We start from the raw sequence: 15,484 nt of genomic DNA on the forward strand, positions 1-15,484 counted from the left end.
TTCTCATCCATGGCTGGTGTGCAATAGGGTGCAGACAGCAACATAAATTTGACAGACATAGTAAGAGTAATTGTAATCCCATGTATTAAATGTGAACCTGGTGGACTGCAGGCTGACCATGTCTTTCTCCAGCAGTCCACCATCTCCCTTAAATGGACTAGGGAGGGAAGTGAGAGATACTTGACTACAGATGTGCCAATACTACACATGTCTGACTCAGGTTGCTTCATCATTATCTGACTCCCCACTAAGGCCAGTATTTTCCCCAGTGACACGACATCTGTGCAGGATGGCCTTCTCATACGCTTTCTTCACTGCCTTACGCTCAGCCGGCTTCCTGGACTCAACCAGTTTGGCCTTGTCCAGGGTTGAGTCAACTCCAAGGGGCTCCAGCTTGAAGCGTGGAAGCCACTGCCTGTAAACAAGAGAATGGGAAAGTGATGTACCTGTTGTTGTGGCCCCAGACTCACCTGGATGTGAACCTGGGGTGGACTGTTGGCTGAACTGTCTTTTTTCTGCAATCCACCATCCTCCCTTCAGTGGATAGTGAAGGAAATTATGAACATCTACATAACCAGGAACCTCAACTGTCTGGCAATGTCTAAATAATGCCACACTCCAAAACATTAGGAAACTGAAACACCTATTCATTATTTTAGCCCCATCACCATCCTTATCACTAGCTGCACACCAAAGGATGACCACATTAAATATCTAATGATCATAATAATCCTAATAATGACCAGAAAAACGACTTATTAACATCAGTATTATAATTATCATCATCACTACCATACTAACTATTGGCGAAAAAGAAAGTAAACATAATTATAAAATGCAATATAGTCATTGATACTGAGAGCAACTAAAACTTGCAAGACATACTTACCACCTCCCTTTTTTTTTTAAATAATAATAAACCAAGTTTGTGGTAGGTGGGGGCGCTCACCATCCACTCACTCGATGTAGTGCTGCTCTCGGGTGTCTGCCCTTTCCTCTCCTCCGTCCTTCTTTCCCTCCTGGCTTTCTTTCCTTCAGTCTTTCCTCATCCTTATGCCTATGGGTGACTTTACACACCCTCTTCTGTCTTTCTTCCTTCATTCTTTCCTCTTCCTTCTGTCTGTGGGTGACTACACTGAGTGACAAGCCAAATGGTTTCCTGTACACCAGGAAACCATTTACAGTACTACCCTCGGTGGTAACTGTATAACCAAATTTTGGCACCTGGTGGTTTAGTGGGTAATTATTGCTCTCCAGTCGGATTGAGCCGGTGAAGGTTTATATCCAAGGGATGGTTGGGGATGATTGCTCGCGTAATGCCACTCAGGGATGAGTGAGGCTGGTCACTCTCATCTTAAATGTCAGGACCAACTGCCTAGCCCTGGGCTCCTACACTCCTCATGGGGCAACGTAGGATTGGATGATGGATGGATGGATGGATGGATAAACCAAATAAGTGCAAGTGTATCAGATTCTAGGCTAATTAAAAACTGTTTAGTGCATGGAAATACAAAATACAAGATGTCATATAGTTATAACAGTATTAAAAAAAGTTCACGGCATAGGCTGACACATGCAAGCACGTTAGGAGCCTTTATAAACAAAAATAAAATTATAAATAAAAACACACTGACCAAGTGTATTTGCGTCAGAGAACAAGATGAGGTACATGGGTGAGGGTAATTCCTTAGCTCTAAAGATGATTTGGTGGCAACTAAAATAAACTACTGAAGACATCATATCACTGTAGTAAAAGAGTGTGGCATCACTAACAAAGTGCATTAATTGCTGAAGAGAATGAATACATATACCAGAATACAAACAGCCATATATAGATGATCCACTGTGACAGGTGGAAATGTGTGGTGGGAGACACAGGTTAGAGCTTGAATTCGTTATTTTCTCTGACAGGCTACAAAGAACACACAACTCTCTGAAGATGGGTTCTGTGTAGCCAGAAACACTGGAGAAATAAAGAATTCATGTTCTAATCTCTGTATCTCTCCCACCAAAAATACACAGCCACATCTTACCATGCACGTCTGTTGGAAAAAAATAAATAAACGAATAAAAAACGGACTTAGTGCATGATTGTAGTCCTCAGGAATAAGGGATTGAATAGGGAGGCTGCCCAAGATCGAGCAGCGTGGACACCCGCCATTAAGTAACCACGACCGATACATGCAAGCACGTTGGAGTATTTATAAACAGTACGAAGTGTCACACCAGAAGTTAAAAAACTGACATGATCCATAACTAACCAAGTGCGTTTGTTGTCAAAGAATAGGACAAGGTACATAGGTGTGGGGTAGTTGTTAGCCAGCGCCAGCACATCATCAGGTGGCACTGGGATGGGCACACCATTGTGGAAGTAACCTGTCTTGGGCATCTTAGGGTTGATTATCTGTAACATCAACAAAACAATGATGATTAAGGCAAATTTTTTACCACAGAAGAATACAGCAGACCCTCAGCTTATGTGACGAATGTGTCCACAGAAACCACTAAACTGATCCTTGCAACTCAAAGTAATAAAGCCTATTAACTAAATCTACACTAACTGTCACTTACCCACCAAAAACCATGAAAGACCCAACCTGCCTACTGATATGCTCTCTAAAGACAAATCTTAATCTACAGAGGTGAAACAGACATAAGGCACTGACATTAAGGAGGTTTAGAGCAATAAATAGTGTCAGCTATTGTGCTAATCATATATCTTGCCTGACCATCACATATTCAATAAAAACATATGAACCAAATTTCACAACTGATATGCTAAAGAACATACCCTACAATACTGACGTAAAACAGACATAGAGCACTACCAACTGAAATAGTGTATGCCAAAACTATTTAGAAATTTAAGGACATGTATGATAAAAATGGTTTCATACACAGGATAGTAAAAGCCTGACTCATTCCTGTAAAGACACAATTAGGTAAGAACAAACACACACACACACACACACACACACACACACACACACACACACACACACACACACACACACAACGGATTAAAAGTTTACCTACATATTTTAAGGGACTCTTTTACCCATTTTATGTACCAGGTATCGTTTTTATTAGCTATATATTTTTAACTCACCAATGCAGGGTACCACGGATACCCCCTACACTTTGCCCACACCAGGTCCAGCGGTTCCAGGGGTATCTGGTCACCAGTATTGCCTGATCCCACACTCTCACCCTCACCACTCCAGTCACTACCACTACCACCACCCTCAGAGTCGCTCTCGGTGGCTGTCTCGTCCTCGGTGTCGGATAAACTGGAGTGAGACTCGGAGTGGCTTTCCTCGTCCGTCTCAGGTGGAATCTCTGAAGGGGGAGAGATGTGGTACAATTTGAGTGATAATATGCTTGGAAATGTATTAGTATTATATGCCCATGTCTGATGCATCCATCCCCCAACTTATTTTAGGTGAGTTATGGGAGTTTTGAGATGGATGAATTAAATAGTCTTCAATGATACCTTCACTACTAAAAGTCTGTTTAAAGCAGAATAAAATCACCTGGCAGCAACAAAAATAAACAAAACAGGATATCACTTGGCTTGAATAAGTTATTAATGAGCCAAATATTACCGTTACTAATGCTATTACTGTACTACCACCGTCATATTATTATTATCACTCGCGTTTAAGGCTAAAGCAAGCATTACATGTCCCCACCCTGGCAATAAGTCTTAAATGAGTCTTTGGTGGATGGAGGCTGATGAATGTACACATCTATATATATATCTTAATTATAAACACTCTATACATATCAGCTGACAATTTTTCACAACAGATATGGCTAATTACTGAAATAAGTACTGTACTAACCCCCACCCTGGCGGTAAGTCTTGAATGAGTCCTTGGTGGGTGGAGTGCCAGTGTCTGACAGGTCAAGGATTGATATACCCTCAGTGAAGGCCAGACCACTGCTGGGTTTGCCGTTTGCCTGTGACTGTGACAAAAAATAAAACCAAAAAATAAATAGTGTTCAATGAAATAAGAGATAAAAGCAGAATTAATTACAGTCAATGAATTCCATTAAGGTAGACTCTATGGATCTATCTATCTGCTCATAGCTACATACCCTAGTCCCGTAAAGGGTGGCCAGAAACAAATCACCTCCATGTTGCCCAGTCCCCTGCCATTTCATTGCTTTCCCTCCAACTTACACACCCCTTTCATATACATCTCCACTCCATCCTCTACCGATTTTCCACTACATTAAGACCTTCTAGAACGGAGGGATTTGATACAGTCTTCAATTTCCTCCTTACTACCACAGTGCTCCTAAGCTGAACAAAATCACTGACTTTATGTATTTCTACTAGGTGGATGTTTTCATACTCTTAAAGCTTATTTCTTGTAGTTCAATGAGAGAATATGATAACAATGTCTCTGAATCCCTTCCACTGCACTTCATTGTGACTGGTGCCACATTCTAACATTAAACCCTTCTTACAGCTCATCAAGATGAAGAGATGGTAATTTTATGCCTAGTTAAAGTGAAGAGTATAGTAATGACTGAGTTTTAAACATATACAATATTCTGAAGTTTCAACAGATACGTGGTGTCTTTAGCTGCATGGAGACTCGCCATTAGATGACCAAGGCCGACACAACAAGGATGTTGGAGCCTTTATAAACGAAACAAAACAAAACGAATTAAACAAAATGAGGGAGAAATACTCACCTCAGGGTTTGGTTTCTTCCTGCGTGGGGACTTGGCTGTGTCATGTGTGTTGACCTCATCCTCGCTGTTGGTGCCGCCTGACCCACGACGCTGGCGCGAGATGCGCTTCTGACAATGGCAGAATGAGTCGTTAGATATAGTGTGTGTGTGTGTGTGTGTGTGTGTGTGTGTGTGTGTGTGTGTAGTAATATATCATAGGCTAATATACAGATAAATTCAACACATGGATGTATACAGACAGACATACCAATTCTGCAGTACTTTTAAATCAAATCACAATACCTTAAACAAAGCACCAGCCTTCTTCGTAAAGAGTACGGAAGTTCGCCGATTTACCCCTGATGGTGAACTTGGGACTGATGGCTGCTCCTCCTCTGGCCCTTCCTCACTGCCCTCTCTTCTTAGCACACCACCATCACCTCCATCACCCTCCACTGCAAAGAAAAAAAAAATCCATTCATCCATCCATCCATTCATTCATTCATACATTGATTCATTTATCCATTCAATCATCCATTTATCCATTCATTCAGCCATGCATCCATACATTCATTCACTCATCCATCAACCATTTTCTTTGTTAATCCATCAGAATATTGGGGACCAGGGCTAGCTACTCAGCCCAGGCCAGTTGCTTAGCCCTGAGTGTTGGAATGTAAGCACTGAACTCTAACCACCCTTATGGGCCTCATCCGGCTGCAGTCCCTCAATTTGTCATATACAGATTCTCAGAACACTTTAGAACATAGAACATTTCCACTATCACATGCATCACTCTTAATACAGTCATCCCTTTGTAATTCGCACATCACCAGCATGGGAAAGGGTAAATTCTGGCTATCACTCTCTTGCCAAGGAGAAAGTTCAGTCCTCCAAGGAACCTTCTTGGACTAAAATACATAGACTAGATAGATACACCTACACTTCTTGGCTGGTGGACTGGTGGATGGTCCAGAAAGTGTGCGGGGTCTCTTAGGGGGTCTGCCAGGACCTCGCTTCTTTGGAGTCTCACCACTACACTCTGAAAAACAAAATACCGATAGGATACAATATTACAAAATGATACTGTATGTTTAATCTATGTATCCCTTATCCAATCCTTTATTTTCCTACTATAAGTGGTGTTGGAGAGGGAGGCCTTCAAGTGGTGGAGCCAATAAACCTGGGTGGTGGAGCTGCCTGGTTATATGTACGTCCCTCAACTACTTCCCTATCCCCCAGGGCGGGGCTGGTGGACTGCAGAAGGGCAACTACAGTCAGCAGTCCACTGGGTGCACATATGCACATGAACCTGGGGTTACAACTACCACCATTGCTACTACTACCCATCACAAGCCCCATCACTATAGTAGCCAGGTATTTAGCACTGGTAAAAGAAGTACCTAGAATAACACCTAGGGGAGGTAGCTATAGAAACCTAGATGACACAGCATTGTATCCCAGGACCAAAGTCAACATCAGCCTGACATTTGTTTCCCTCCTAATTACAGGGTGAGGTTGGATGCAGCAACAAAGTACAAATACAGTATGAACAAAAGACAAATGTGGGAGAATTATCAACTGCAATACCAGTGAAATGGGATATACACTCATTCAAGCCCATGAACCAAGAAAAAATCCTTCATCTTCACCTAACACGCCTAACCACTTGCACAACCCACAAAGAGCTCAAAGGCCAAACTATGCACCTTACAGTATCTATCATCTCTTTTACAACAGAAGTCTATGGGCTTTGGTCTAGGCTACTCACGCTGGACATTCAAGGCATATCTCACCTTCCTTCTCCAGTTTGGTCACTTTGGGGTCTGGTGGTGGTGCTGGCGTTGGGGGTGTGGGTGCGACGGGACTGTCCTGGAGTTCAGAGGCTGGTGGTGGTGGTTTATGCGCGGCCTTGGGGGTGCGTGGGAAGAATGAGTCTATACGTTTTTGCTTGACGTCATCCTGGAAATAACAGATAACTAACATTAAATTTGTCACTACCACTATTACTTCTGCCACTGTAACCCTACTTCTAAATCACGACCCTTTATAAATCATAAAATGCAATCCCAATAATCAGATACTGACCTTGGGAGTGAGTCGAACCCCAGATTTCCTGTTCTGCCGTGCACGTGGTGTGATGGTGGCAGAGGGTGTGGTGGGGGTGGAGGCCAGGGAGGTGGGTGTGGGGTGGTGTATCCTGCTAGATGGGGTGTGGGCATGGCTGTGCGGAAGGGTGTGGGGTAGGACAGAGGAGGGATGGACTAGGTGGGACCCCACTCCCAGCTGTGTGGCTGAGGGAGGTAGGAGTGGGGGGGTGCTGGGTCGGCTGGGCACTCCTGGCTCAGCCTCGTCGTCTATTACTGAACTGTCATCAATATCTGCCAAGAAGACAAAAATATCATTAATACACAAGTTTTGGTGGAGACTACACCAAGCGAGTGGATGGTGGCCACTCCCAGTCTGTATGTGGTTCACAGGGACTTCATAATGGGTACACATTCATCTATTTTCAAAACTACTCTTCCTTATGAAAATTACTCAAAAGAAAACGGAGAACTTTAATTCACTAACCCTAGAAACCTCGTCCTACTTTACAGAGCTAACAACTGCTATGTTTTTATGCACTTCATATCACATACCAGATAATCAACCACATCATCATCAACACCGAAACTTTTCCCGCCTATGGATGGGATCAGGTAAGGTTCAGAGAGCGAGACATTACCAGAAAGATGAAGTAGCAAAAGTCTGGGCCACACACTCACTCATTTACCACTCAGGCCCCCAGAATCCTTGCTTCCCCTCACAGGCATATAAATTCACCCTACATGCAGTTGTACTTAGTGAAATCTGTTAATTATCAAGTTTTAAAATACCAGTGCCAAACCTATCATATACTATACTCCTATGCACAAAATTTATTCCATCCATCCATCCATCATCCAATCCTACACTGCCCCATGAGGAGCGTAGGAGCCCGGGGCTAGGCAGTTGGTCCCGACATTTAAGATGAGAGTGACCAGCCTCACTCATCCCTGAGTGGCATTACATGAGCAATCAACCCCAACCATTCCTTGGATATAAACCTTCACCGGTTCAATCCAATTGGAGCGCAATAATTACCCACTAAACCACCAGGCGCCAAAATTTGGTTATATGGTTACCACCCAGCGTAGTAAATGGTTTCCTGGTGCACAGGAAACCATTTGGCTTGTCACTCAGTGTAGAGTCACCCACAGGCTGAAGGAAATGGAAAGAATGAAGGAAAGAAAGACAGATGAGGGAGTGTAAAGTCACCCGTAGGCAGAAGGACATGGAAAGAATGAAGGAGAGAAAGACAGAAGAGAATGGAAGGAAGGAAGGATGGAGAGGAAAGGGCAGACACCCGAGAGCAGCATTACATCAAGTGAGTGGATGGTGAGCGCCCCCACCTACCACTACAACCAACTTAATTCTCTGTTAGTTCCCAAGCCTTAACTTCCACACCATGCTTTCAAATCAGATCATGTGATGAAAACGGTGCCGTGGTACTCTCTGAAGGAATCCCCTCACTGACGATGGCCATGGTACAGCTGATGTTTCCTGTGAAGTCAGCGCTAAACCAAGTGCCAACTGACTGGATGATTAAACAAAATAAATAAAACTGGTGGGGCAACTCCTAGGGTAATGTGCTGCTGGATATCAAGGCGAAAGACAAAAAAAAAATAAATAAAAGCAGACAAGACCAACCAAGTGCCCAAACCATCTACTTCCCAACAGTCCAGGAAACTGTTGGGAAAATTATATCTATGACGAGTGATAAGATTTTTAACCATTTGAGTCTCAGTTTGGACTTGCTTTCCTCGCACTAAAATTACCACAAAATAACACAGTGACTCACCAGAATCTTCCTTATCCGATTCATCATCCGAGTCATAGAAGGCAGTGCTGGATTTGTGACTCAAACCACCAGACTGATTCAAGGCCAACTTCCTTCGCACAATGCCAATCTCTCGTCTGAAACACAAACAATTAACAAGGTAAAAGAAATTCCACACTGTCATTTTTTGTCTGCGGCCACTGTCATTTTTTGTCTGCGGCCACCCTTTGCGGGATTAGGGCGTCGGGCTATAGATAGATAGATAGATAGACATTTTTCTATGCACATTCATATCAAGTGATGATAAAACTGACATCTCCCTATCTTGAATGCTGAGCAAACAACAAAAGTTTAACACTAGAATATGGTGCCAGTCATGAAAAACTGCTATGAAAAGAATGATGAAAAACTGCTGTGAAAAGAATGCTGGGTTGCAGCATTGTTTAACTCTGCGCCAGGAATATGAAATAAGATGCACATGGATGACACTCACCACCAAGCTAAGCAAACTTTAGCTGCCATCATCATCAAAAACCATTATCATCGGTGACAATCTCTGCCAAGTTAAGGTGAATTAACTCTGGTCATCATCATCATCATCATAAAAAATAAATTATCATGATCACCATCACAATATTTATCAAGGTGGGGTGAAATCATCAGGTATTTTGCAGTACAACAGCCATCACTTGTGTCAGACTGTCCCATGAGAAGCGCACACCCATATGTTTTGGAGCAAGTCTACAGTCACAAGCAATACTTAAAAACATCCTCGTTGTGATGGGTGGCAAACCCACGCCAGCGTGAAGTCCTAACTTCTACATTCTCATTCCTCCCTAAACAAATGTGAGTATCTATGCTTCTCAAAATGTTCTTCTGTCATGTGCTTCACATCGCTATCACATAAAAACAGTTCATGTGAAACTTTATTGTCACAGCCGTAGAGTACTGGTGGACTTTACTGACTGGATATTTAAGAATAGATGACAATTGACTTTTGATAGCATAACTGAAAACCCTACCTGATAAGCTTAACCCTCTTGATGCGTGCCACATGGTGTCGTAGTAGATTGGCCTTATCCAACAGTTCCAATAGCTGTCTCTCTCGTTCCTCCAGACTCACCCAGCCTTCACCCTCATCACACAAGGCCTCATCCACTGCAACAAACAAGTTGGCATTACCATTATTATTGCTGTTCCTATCAAATTTATGTATGTATATATGTATGTACTGCAACATGCCTTACTTTTTATGGTTTTGACTTTGCTAGTCTTGGATATTCATGGATGATTGATGTTACTGTTGAGTAACCCTAGTCTGTATGGCTGAGCTGACCCATCAACTGCAAGCAAGCAACCACCTTTGCACAGGTGTCTCATACAGGGAACCAATGTTCCTTTGCAGCAGTCAGTGCCTCACGTCAGTGAGACACAGAAAAGAGCATAAAGGTTTGGTTCCCAGCTTGACGCCACATTTGCGTCTTTGCACCCAGCTTACACGGGGCACCATAGTAGGCTCCACATCACATTGTTATTTGGTTATATGGTTACCACCCAATACTGTAAACAGTTTCCTGGGTTACAGAAAACCATTAGGTTTATCACTCAGTGTACAGCCACCTGAAGTGGTAAGAAGAGTAAAAAGTGACAGGAAGGATGAGTGAAACAGGAAGAGAGGAGGACAGACATAAAAGAAGAATGATAAAGGTGAAGGAAGAAGTATGCTGTACTACATCAAGTGAGAGGATCATGGTTGCCAACACCAACCACCACTGCGGATGAGTAACCACCAAACAAGGTTTAAGGTTAATTCTGATAAGATTTAACAGAATTTATTGGCAAGTCATCAAAAAACACACATGGAGGAATGTAGCACCACCTCACCTTCTTTAATAATCTTGTTGTCTGAGAACTCCGGTAGGGGTTTCGGTCTATGTGGTAAGAGCAGACCTGTCTCCATGTCAAAGCCAATGTTTTCAACGTTTCTCCTCAGCTGACGAATAATTGCACCACCCTGGAATGGTGGATGTTACATGTTATCACCCATATCTTTCCTGCAGCATCAGGAATATGGAGGCTAGATTAGTCAGTCCAAAAATTTAAGGCAAAAATAGTTAACTTTTCATCCATGAGTGGCAGCAAAAAAATCCAAACCATCCCTTGCAGTTAAAACTTATGGACCACACCTGGCTGAGTTCTTTAGCCTATTAGACCACTAAGCACCTATTTGCTGGTTGTATGATACTGAGTGACATGAAACCATTTGGCTTGCCACTCGTTGCTGCCATCCAATGTAGCACTACACTGGGTAGGTGGATGGTTAGCAGATGTTATGCACTATGAAACAAAGCATACTGTACAAGTTCTTAACCCCCTCCCCCCCTCTTTTTGCAACAATTTAAATGATAAATTCATCTTGACCTTGACTTCACATGCATCTGAGTTTACTCTTGCTGCTATCATACAATTCTATTTGAGTTGGGACAGGCCTCTCATACTGAAGGACTTTATTAAAGATATATCTAAACACCTGTTTATAAAGTCTTTCATATGTTAAAAATCATCAGGAGTTTGACTGAATAAAATGAAAACGACATCCCCACCCACAATGGGGTAACTGATACAGTAAACATATTTCCCTCACTACCTGACTGCCATGGTAACTAAGTGGCTAGCACTGGTAGCTATGAAGCTGCCAGCCTGATAACTCCAGGGTCAGAATCCTGGTGAAGACAGCTGGCGACACGCCTCAGGTGTACATCCACTCTGAGATACGTAAAATAAATACCTTGGCTAATAACTAGAGAAGACAACTGTGCTAACATGGAAGATGCAGTGGTTTTGAATCCATAAACAGTTAAGTGAATAACTTGCCACAGGCTTAAAGGCCTACATTATGAAGATGAGTACCATGTCAATAAGCCTAATGGCATCCATCATTACCTTTTACCTCACCTGATCACGAAGTTTGACAGCCGTGCGATAGAATATGGTCTCCTTGGCATTATAAGTAAGGCAGTTTTCAATCATGAGTTCAAAATCACTAGCAAACTGGTCCACATCACGGTACTGGTGGGCCTGGGCCTTCTGACGCATTGTGGACAGGTCCATGGGGTGTTTTACCACGTCCAGGTAATCATGGACCTGAGGGACGCAAGCGGATTGTTATAGTTCATTTTCATCTGATGGAACTAGGCTGCTCCTAAAACTCAAATACTGAGATGCATTGCATGAAATTCAGTGCCTTAGTTATGAGGCAGGCATGAGTCTCCTTGGTTACTACATAAATAAGTCCTCCAGTAAGACCACACTTCTAACTATTACATAATTTTATTCAACTTTCATTATTGGAATATCATCATTAGGTGGTGTATTGATTAAAATGTAAATATTATTGAAGTAAGGTATCTTTAGACAAGTGTATTTCTCCCTCCTCCCTTCCTCTCCTCTCCTCTCCCTCTCTCAACCTAAGCCCACTACTGCCCTATTCCACAACACAGCACAAAACATAATGCACATTAACCACAACCAAATCAACTCACCTCCACCAGATCCACAGGCTCAGCAAAAATCATCTGTTGGTCCTTCTCTTGGATGAGGTCAATGGTTTGTAGCAACAGGTGGACAAATGGGGCCAATTGTACGTTCTTTTCCTCGGCTTTCCTGTGCACAGAATCATCATTATTGTCTCCCTAATCATCATCATCATCGTCTTCCTCCTCTTCCACACCATCATCATCATCCTGATCTCTTTCCCACCCAAGGATGAGGTGAGGTAGTAGGCTATTTACCCCTACAGAAACTTACACACTATTTCAATAAAGGAATCATAATATTACATCAAACACCTTACACATAATGTTAAAACAATTTCTGGACTAATACTTTATAAAACTACAGTGAAATGGCGGGGGACAGGGCGACTTGGAGGCGATTTGTTTGTGGCCACCCCAAACGGGATTGAGGCGTCTGGCAATAGATAGATAGATAGAAAAATCAACTTGGACATTAAGCTACACAAAATAAACCTATTAATATTACAGAAATTAACTTGTGTACTGATAATAAGTAAAATAAACCAACTTATGTACTAAAAAGAGGTAAAATAAACCAACTTCTGCACAAAATATTACACAGGATAAACCAACTTATGCACGAATCCTATCTATCTAGCTATGTATGACCCTGTCTAGTATCTATTTATCTACTGGTATTTATCTACAGCCAGATGCCTCAATCCCATAAGGAGTGGTCACAAACAAATCACTTCCACGTCGCCCCATCCCCTGCCATTTCATTGCCTTCCCCCCAACTTACACCCCCCCCCACCAACCTCTCCACTCCATCACATAAACCAACGTACGCACAAATACCATGCAAAACAAATCCACTTACGCCTTGACCAGCTCTCTCTTGGTCTTCTCTCTCTTGCGAATCAGTTCACACAAGAGTCTCGCTCGCTCCAGGTCCTGACGTAATCGTTGCCAGTATTTGATCTCCTCGCGTAGACTTTCGGCCTCCTGGTCATCACAAATCATCATCACTCATCATTTCAGTAAATGAAAAAGCTTTATTAATTATAAAATACTCCTTAATTAACTCCAATTGCCCTTCTCACAGCTGGTTAGAGTGCCTTAACCCACTAAACCACCAGCTGTCATAGCGAATAATTTAATACACAAGGGCAGCGTGGTGAGCTGCCATTAGGTGATGAAAGCCGACAGATGCAAAATGTTGGCGTCTTTATAAATGATGCAATACGATGTGATAAAGGCAGCATCACTCACCGTCAATATGCGCTCCTTATCCTTCACACTGTTCCCTTTGTCCTCCGGTGATCGAACATTGTTATTGTTATTATTATTATTGTTGTTGTTGTTGCGGCGTGAGTGTGAAGACGTCAGCCGGCGCAGGAGAGGCACCCCATTCCTGGACTGCCTCTTCAGGGTCCAGTAGGCCAGGAGGCGGTGCATGAACTGCGATCGCTTCTGCATCATAACCAGCGAGGCCAACTTTGCAATGCTACAGGGAAGACATCAAGTTACTGAAATGCACTGAAGGGCGAGGGTGTTATTGAAATGCACTGAAGGGCGAGGGTGTTAATGAAATGCACGGAAGGATGAGGGTGTTAATGAAATGCACGGAAGGGTGAGGGTGTTATTGAAATGCACGGAAGGATGAGGGTGTTAATGAAATGCACTGAAGGATGAAGGTACAGTTTTCTCCAAGGACGGACTGTCTGGCTGTTTCTCCACGCAACACATGGACAAGAGCAAGGATAACAACAAAAACAGAGTACACACACAACACTCATAACTGGCATCTCACACTATAGGTACAAAAAGATAAGGGGGAGGGATTATAAGGTCTGGATTATTGTCTGCATATGTTATCATCATCATAATTTGCAACTTGTCTTAAATAATAATAATAATAATTCTGTCCTACATAGCCTAATTCTGTTCTGTACTATAATAAAGCATTTTTTTTCTTCATAATTAGCATATTAATACAGTTTTGTCTTGCTGTCATCACCATCCTAAAAAATCCTTATGCTAAGGTTGACCAAAATACAAAAATAAACACAAATAAAATTAATAATTTTATCCAGTAACAGAAAGAGAGGCACAAGTATGACATGTGTGGCAGGCTGCATTCCACATCAAAAACTACATTAATCTACTACAACAGGGATACTGCATCAAACTACAACAAACTACAGTACATCAAGATTCATAAACTACACAATACACAAGTCAGTCCTCCATATCTGTGAAAGTTAAGGAATAAAGAGAAGGGTGTAAGCTGGGGGTAAGGCAACAGTGAGGCAGGGGATGGGGCAACACGGAGGCAATCTTGTTTGTGGCCACCTCTTACAGGACTGAAGGCGTCTGGTTATTGACAGATGGACAGTCAATGAGGAGGGCTGACTGTACAAAAAGTTTCACACAGAACACTACTCCAGCACACATAACAATGCAAACTAATTAGAAACACTCTCAATTCAGTACCACAACGGATTCAAGTTTTGGGGAATCACTGCTGTAAGCTCTCAGTCTAACACTTCTCCCTTACCAGTATATTTTCCATACTACACCTAACTATTGTTTAGTAGGCTAATTCTAGCTTTTTATACTGACTTACATTGTTTTATTATCATAAAAGAGAATATTACAGAGCCCTATGTAAGCACTGTATGCTGGAATAAACTGTCAGGAAGAGGTGCTTGTCAACCCCCTAAACTGTTGAAAGTACAGGCTTGGATTTGGAGACTGTAAGGCCACTGATGGAAGTTCCAACACTATTAATATTATTATATCCCAGTACAGGAGGGTCCTATTACAGGAGCATTTGCTATACAAAAAGCCAATGATACAAGAATAAGCAATTGAGACCCAAATTAAGTTATGTGAGCAAGGTCAGTTAACCTAACCATATTTTCCCACAAGTTATGTACTGTGCTCTGTTAGACAAGTTTCCAAATCCCTTTTTTTCCCCCCCCAACCCATTAAACAAGTTTCCGTTGTCTGAAAAGTCCTCCATTAACATATCCCACTCCTATAACGGAATTTGCCTGTGCTGTACTTAATCTCTGTACATGCTCACTCTTATCCTCTTCATTGGGGTGGTGCTGAAAAACATGAAGCAGTAACCTCATTCACTTACTCAGCTGTCTTATTTAAATGGTCCATACAAAGCAATTTTAAACAACAGTGCATAATAAGAACAACTTCACACACCAATTACTATTCAAAGCTTCTTACTTATAACTGAAAGAGAAGCTTAAAAATGGGATGTTATCTAGAAAGTTCTGTCACTAGATATTTGTACTAAAAAGTAATAGTAATAATAATAATAATAATATAAATAATAAAAATAATAATAATAATAATAATAGAAGCCTCTTTCATCATCACCATCACCACTGACAGATAG

The 15,484-nt window shown here is 42.0% G+C and overlaps 1 protein-coding gene across 1 annotated transcript in view; it reads right to left on the reverse strand.

The window, feature by feature from the left end:
* Positions 1-216: 216 nt before the first annotated feature.
* Br140 (bromodomain-containing protein 140) overlaps positions 217-15,484 on the reverse strand; it is a 33,570-nt gene continuing 18,302 nt past the window's right edge. The window contains exons 12-27 of the mRNA XM_080281254.1: positions 13,336-13,570; positions 12,944-13,068; positions 12,091-12,211; positions 11,504-11,692; positions 10,433-10,562; positions 9,571-9,706; positions 8,570-8,685; positions 6,775-7,067; positions 6,483-6,648; positions 5,630-5,728; positions 4,990-5,141; positions 4,708-4,815; positions 3,846-3,969; positions 3,110-3,339; positions 2,262-2,404; positions 217-415 (exon numbers count right to left, since the gene is read on the reverse strand). Coding sequence (XP_080137380.1) covers positions 217-415; positions 2,262-2,404; positions 3,110-3,339; positions 3,846-3,969; positions 4,708-4,815; positions 4,990-5,141; positions 5,630-5,728; positions 6,483-6,648; positions 6,775-7,067; positions 8,570-8,685; positions 9,571-9,706; positions 10,433-10,562; positions 11,504-11,692; positions 12,091-12,211; positions 12,944-13,068; positions 13,336-13,570 — 2,566 coding nt within the window. The remainder of the gene's footprint in view (positions 416-2,261; positions 2,405-3,109; positions 3,340-3,845; positions 3,970-4,707; positions 4,816-4,989; positions 5,142-5,629; positions 5,729-6,482; positions 6,649-6,774; positions 7,068-8,569; positions 8,686-9,570; positions 9,707-10,432; positions 10,563-11,503; positions 11,693-12,090; positions 12,212-12,943; positions 13,069-13,335; positions 13,571-15,484) is intronic.

The sequence above is a fragment of the Coenobita brevimanus genome, chromosome 11 (assembly GCF_032717465.1).
Source record: "Coenobita brevimanus isolate Jiangsu-jjx chromosome 11, ASM3271746v2, whole genome shotgun sequence".
NCBI classification, from domain to species: domain Eukaryota; kingdom Metazoa; phylum Arthropoda; class Malacostraca; order Decapoda; family Coenobitidae; genus Coenobita; species Coenobita brevimanus.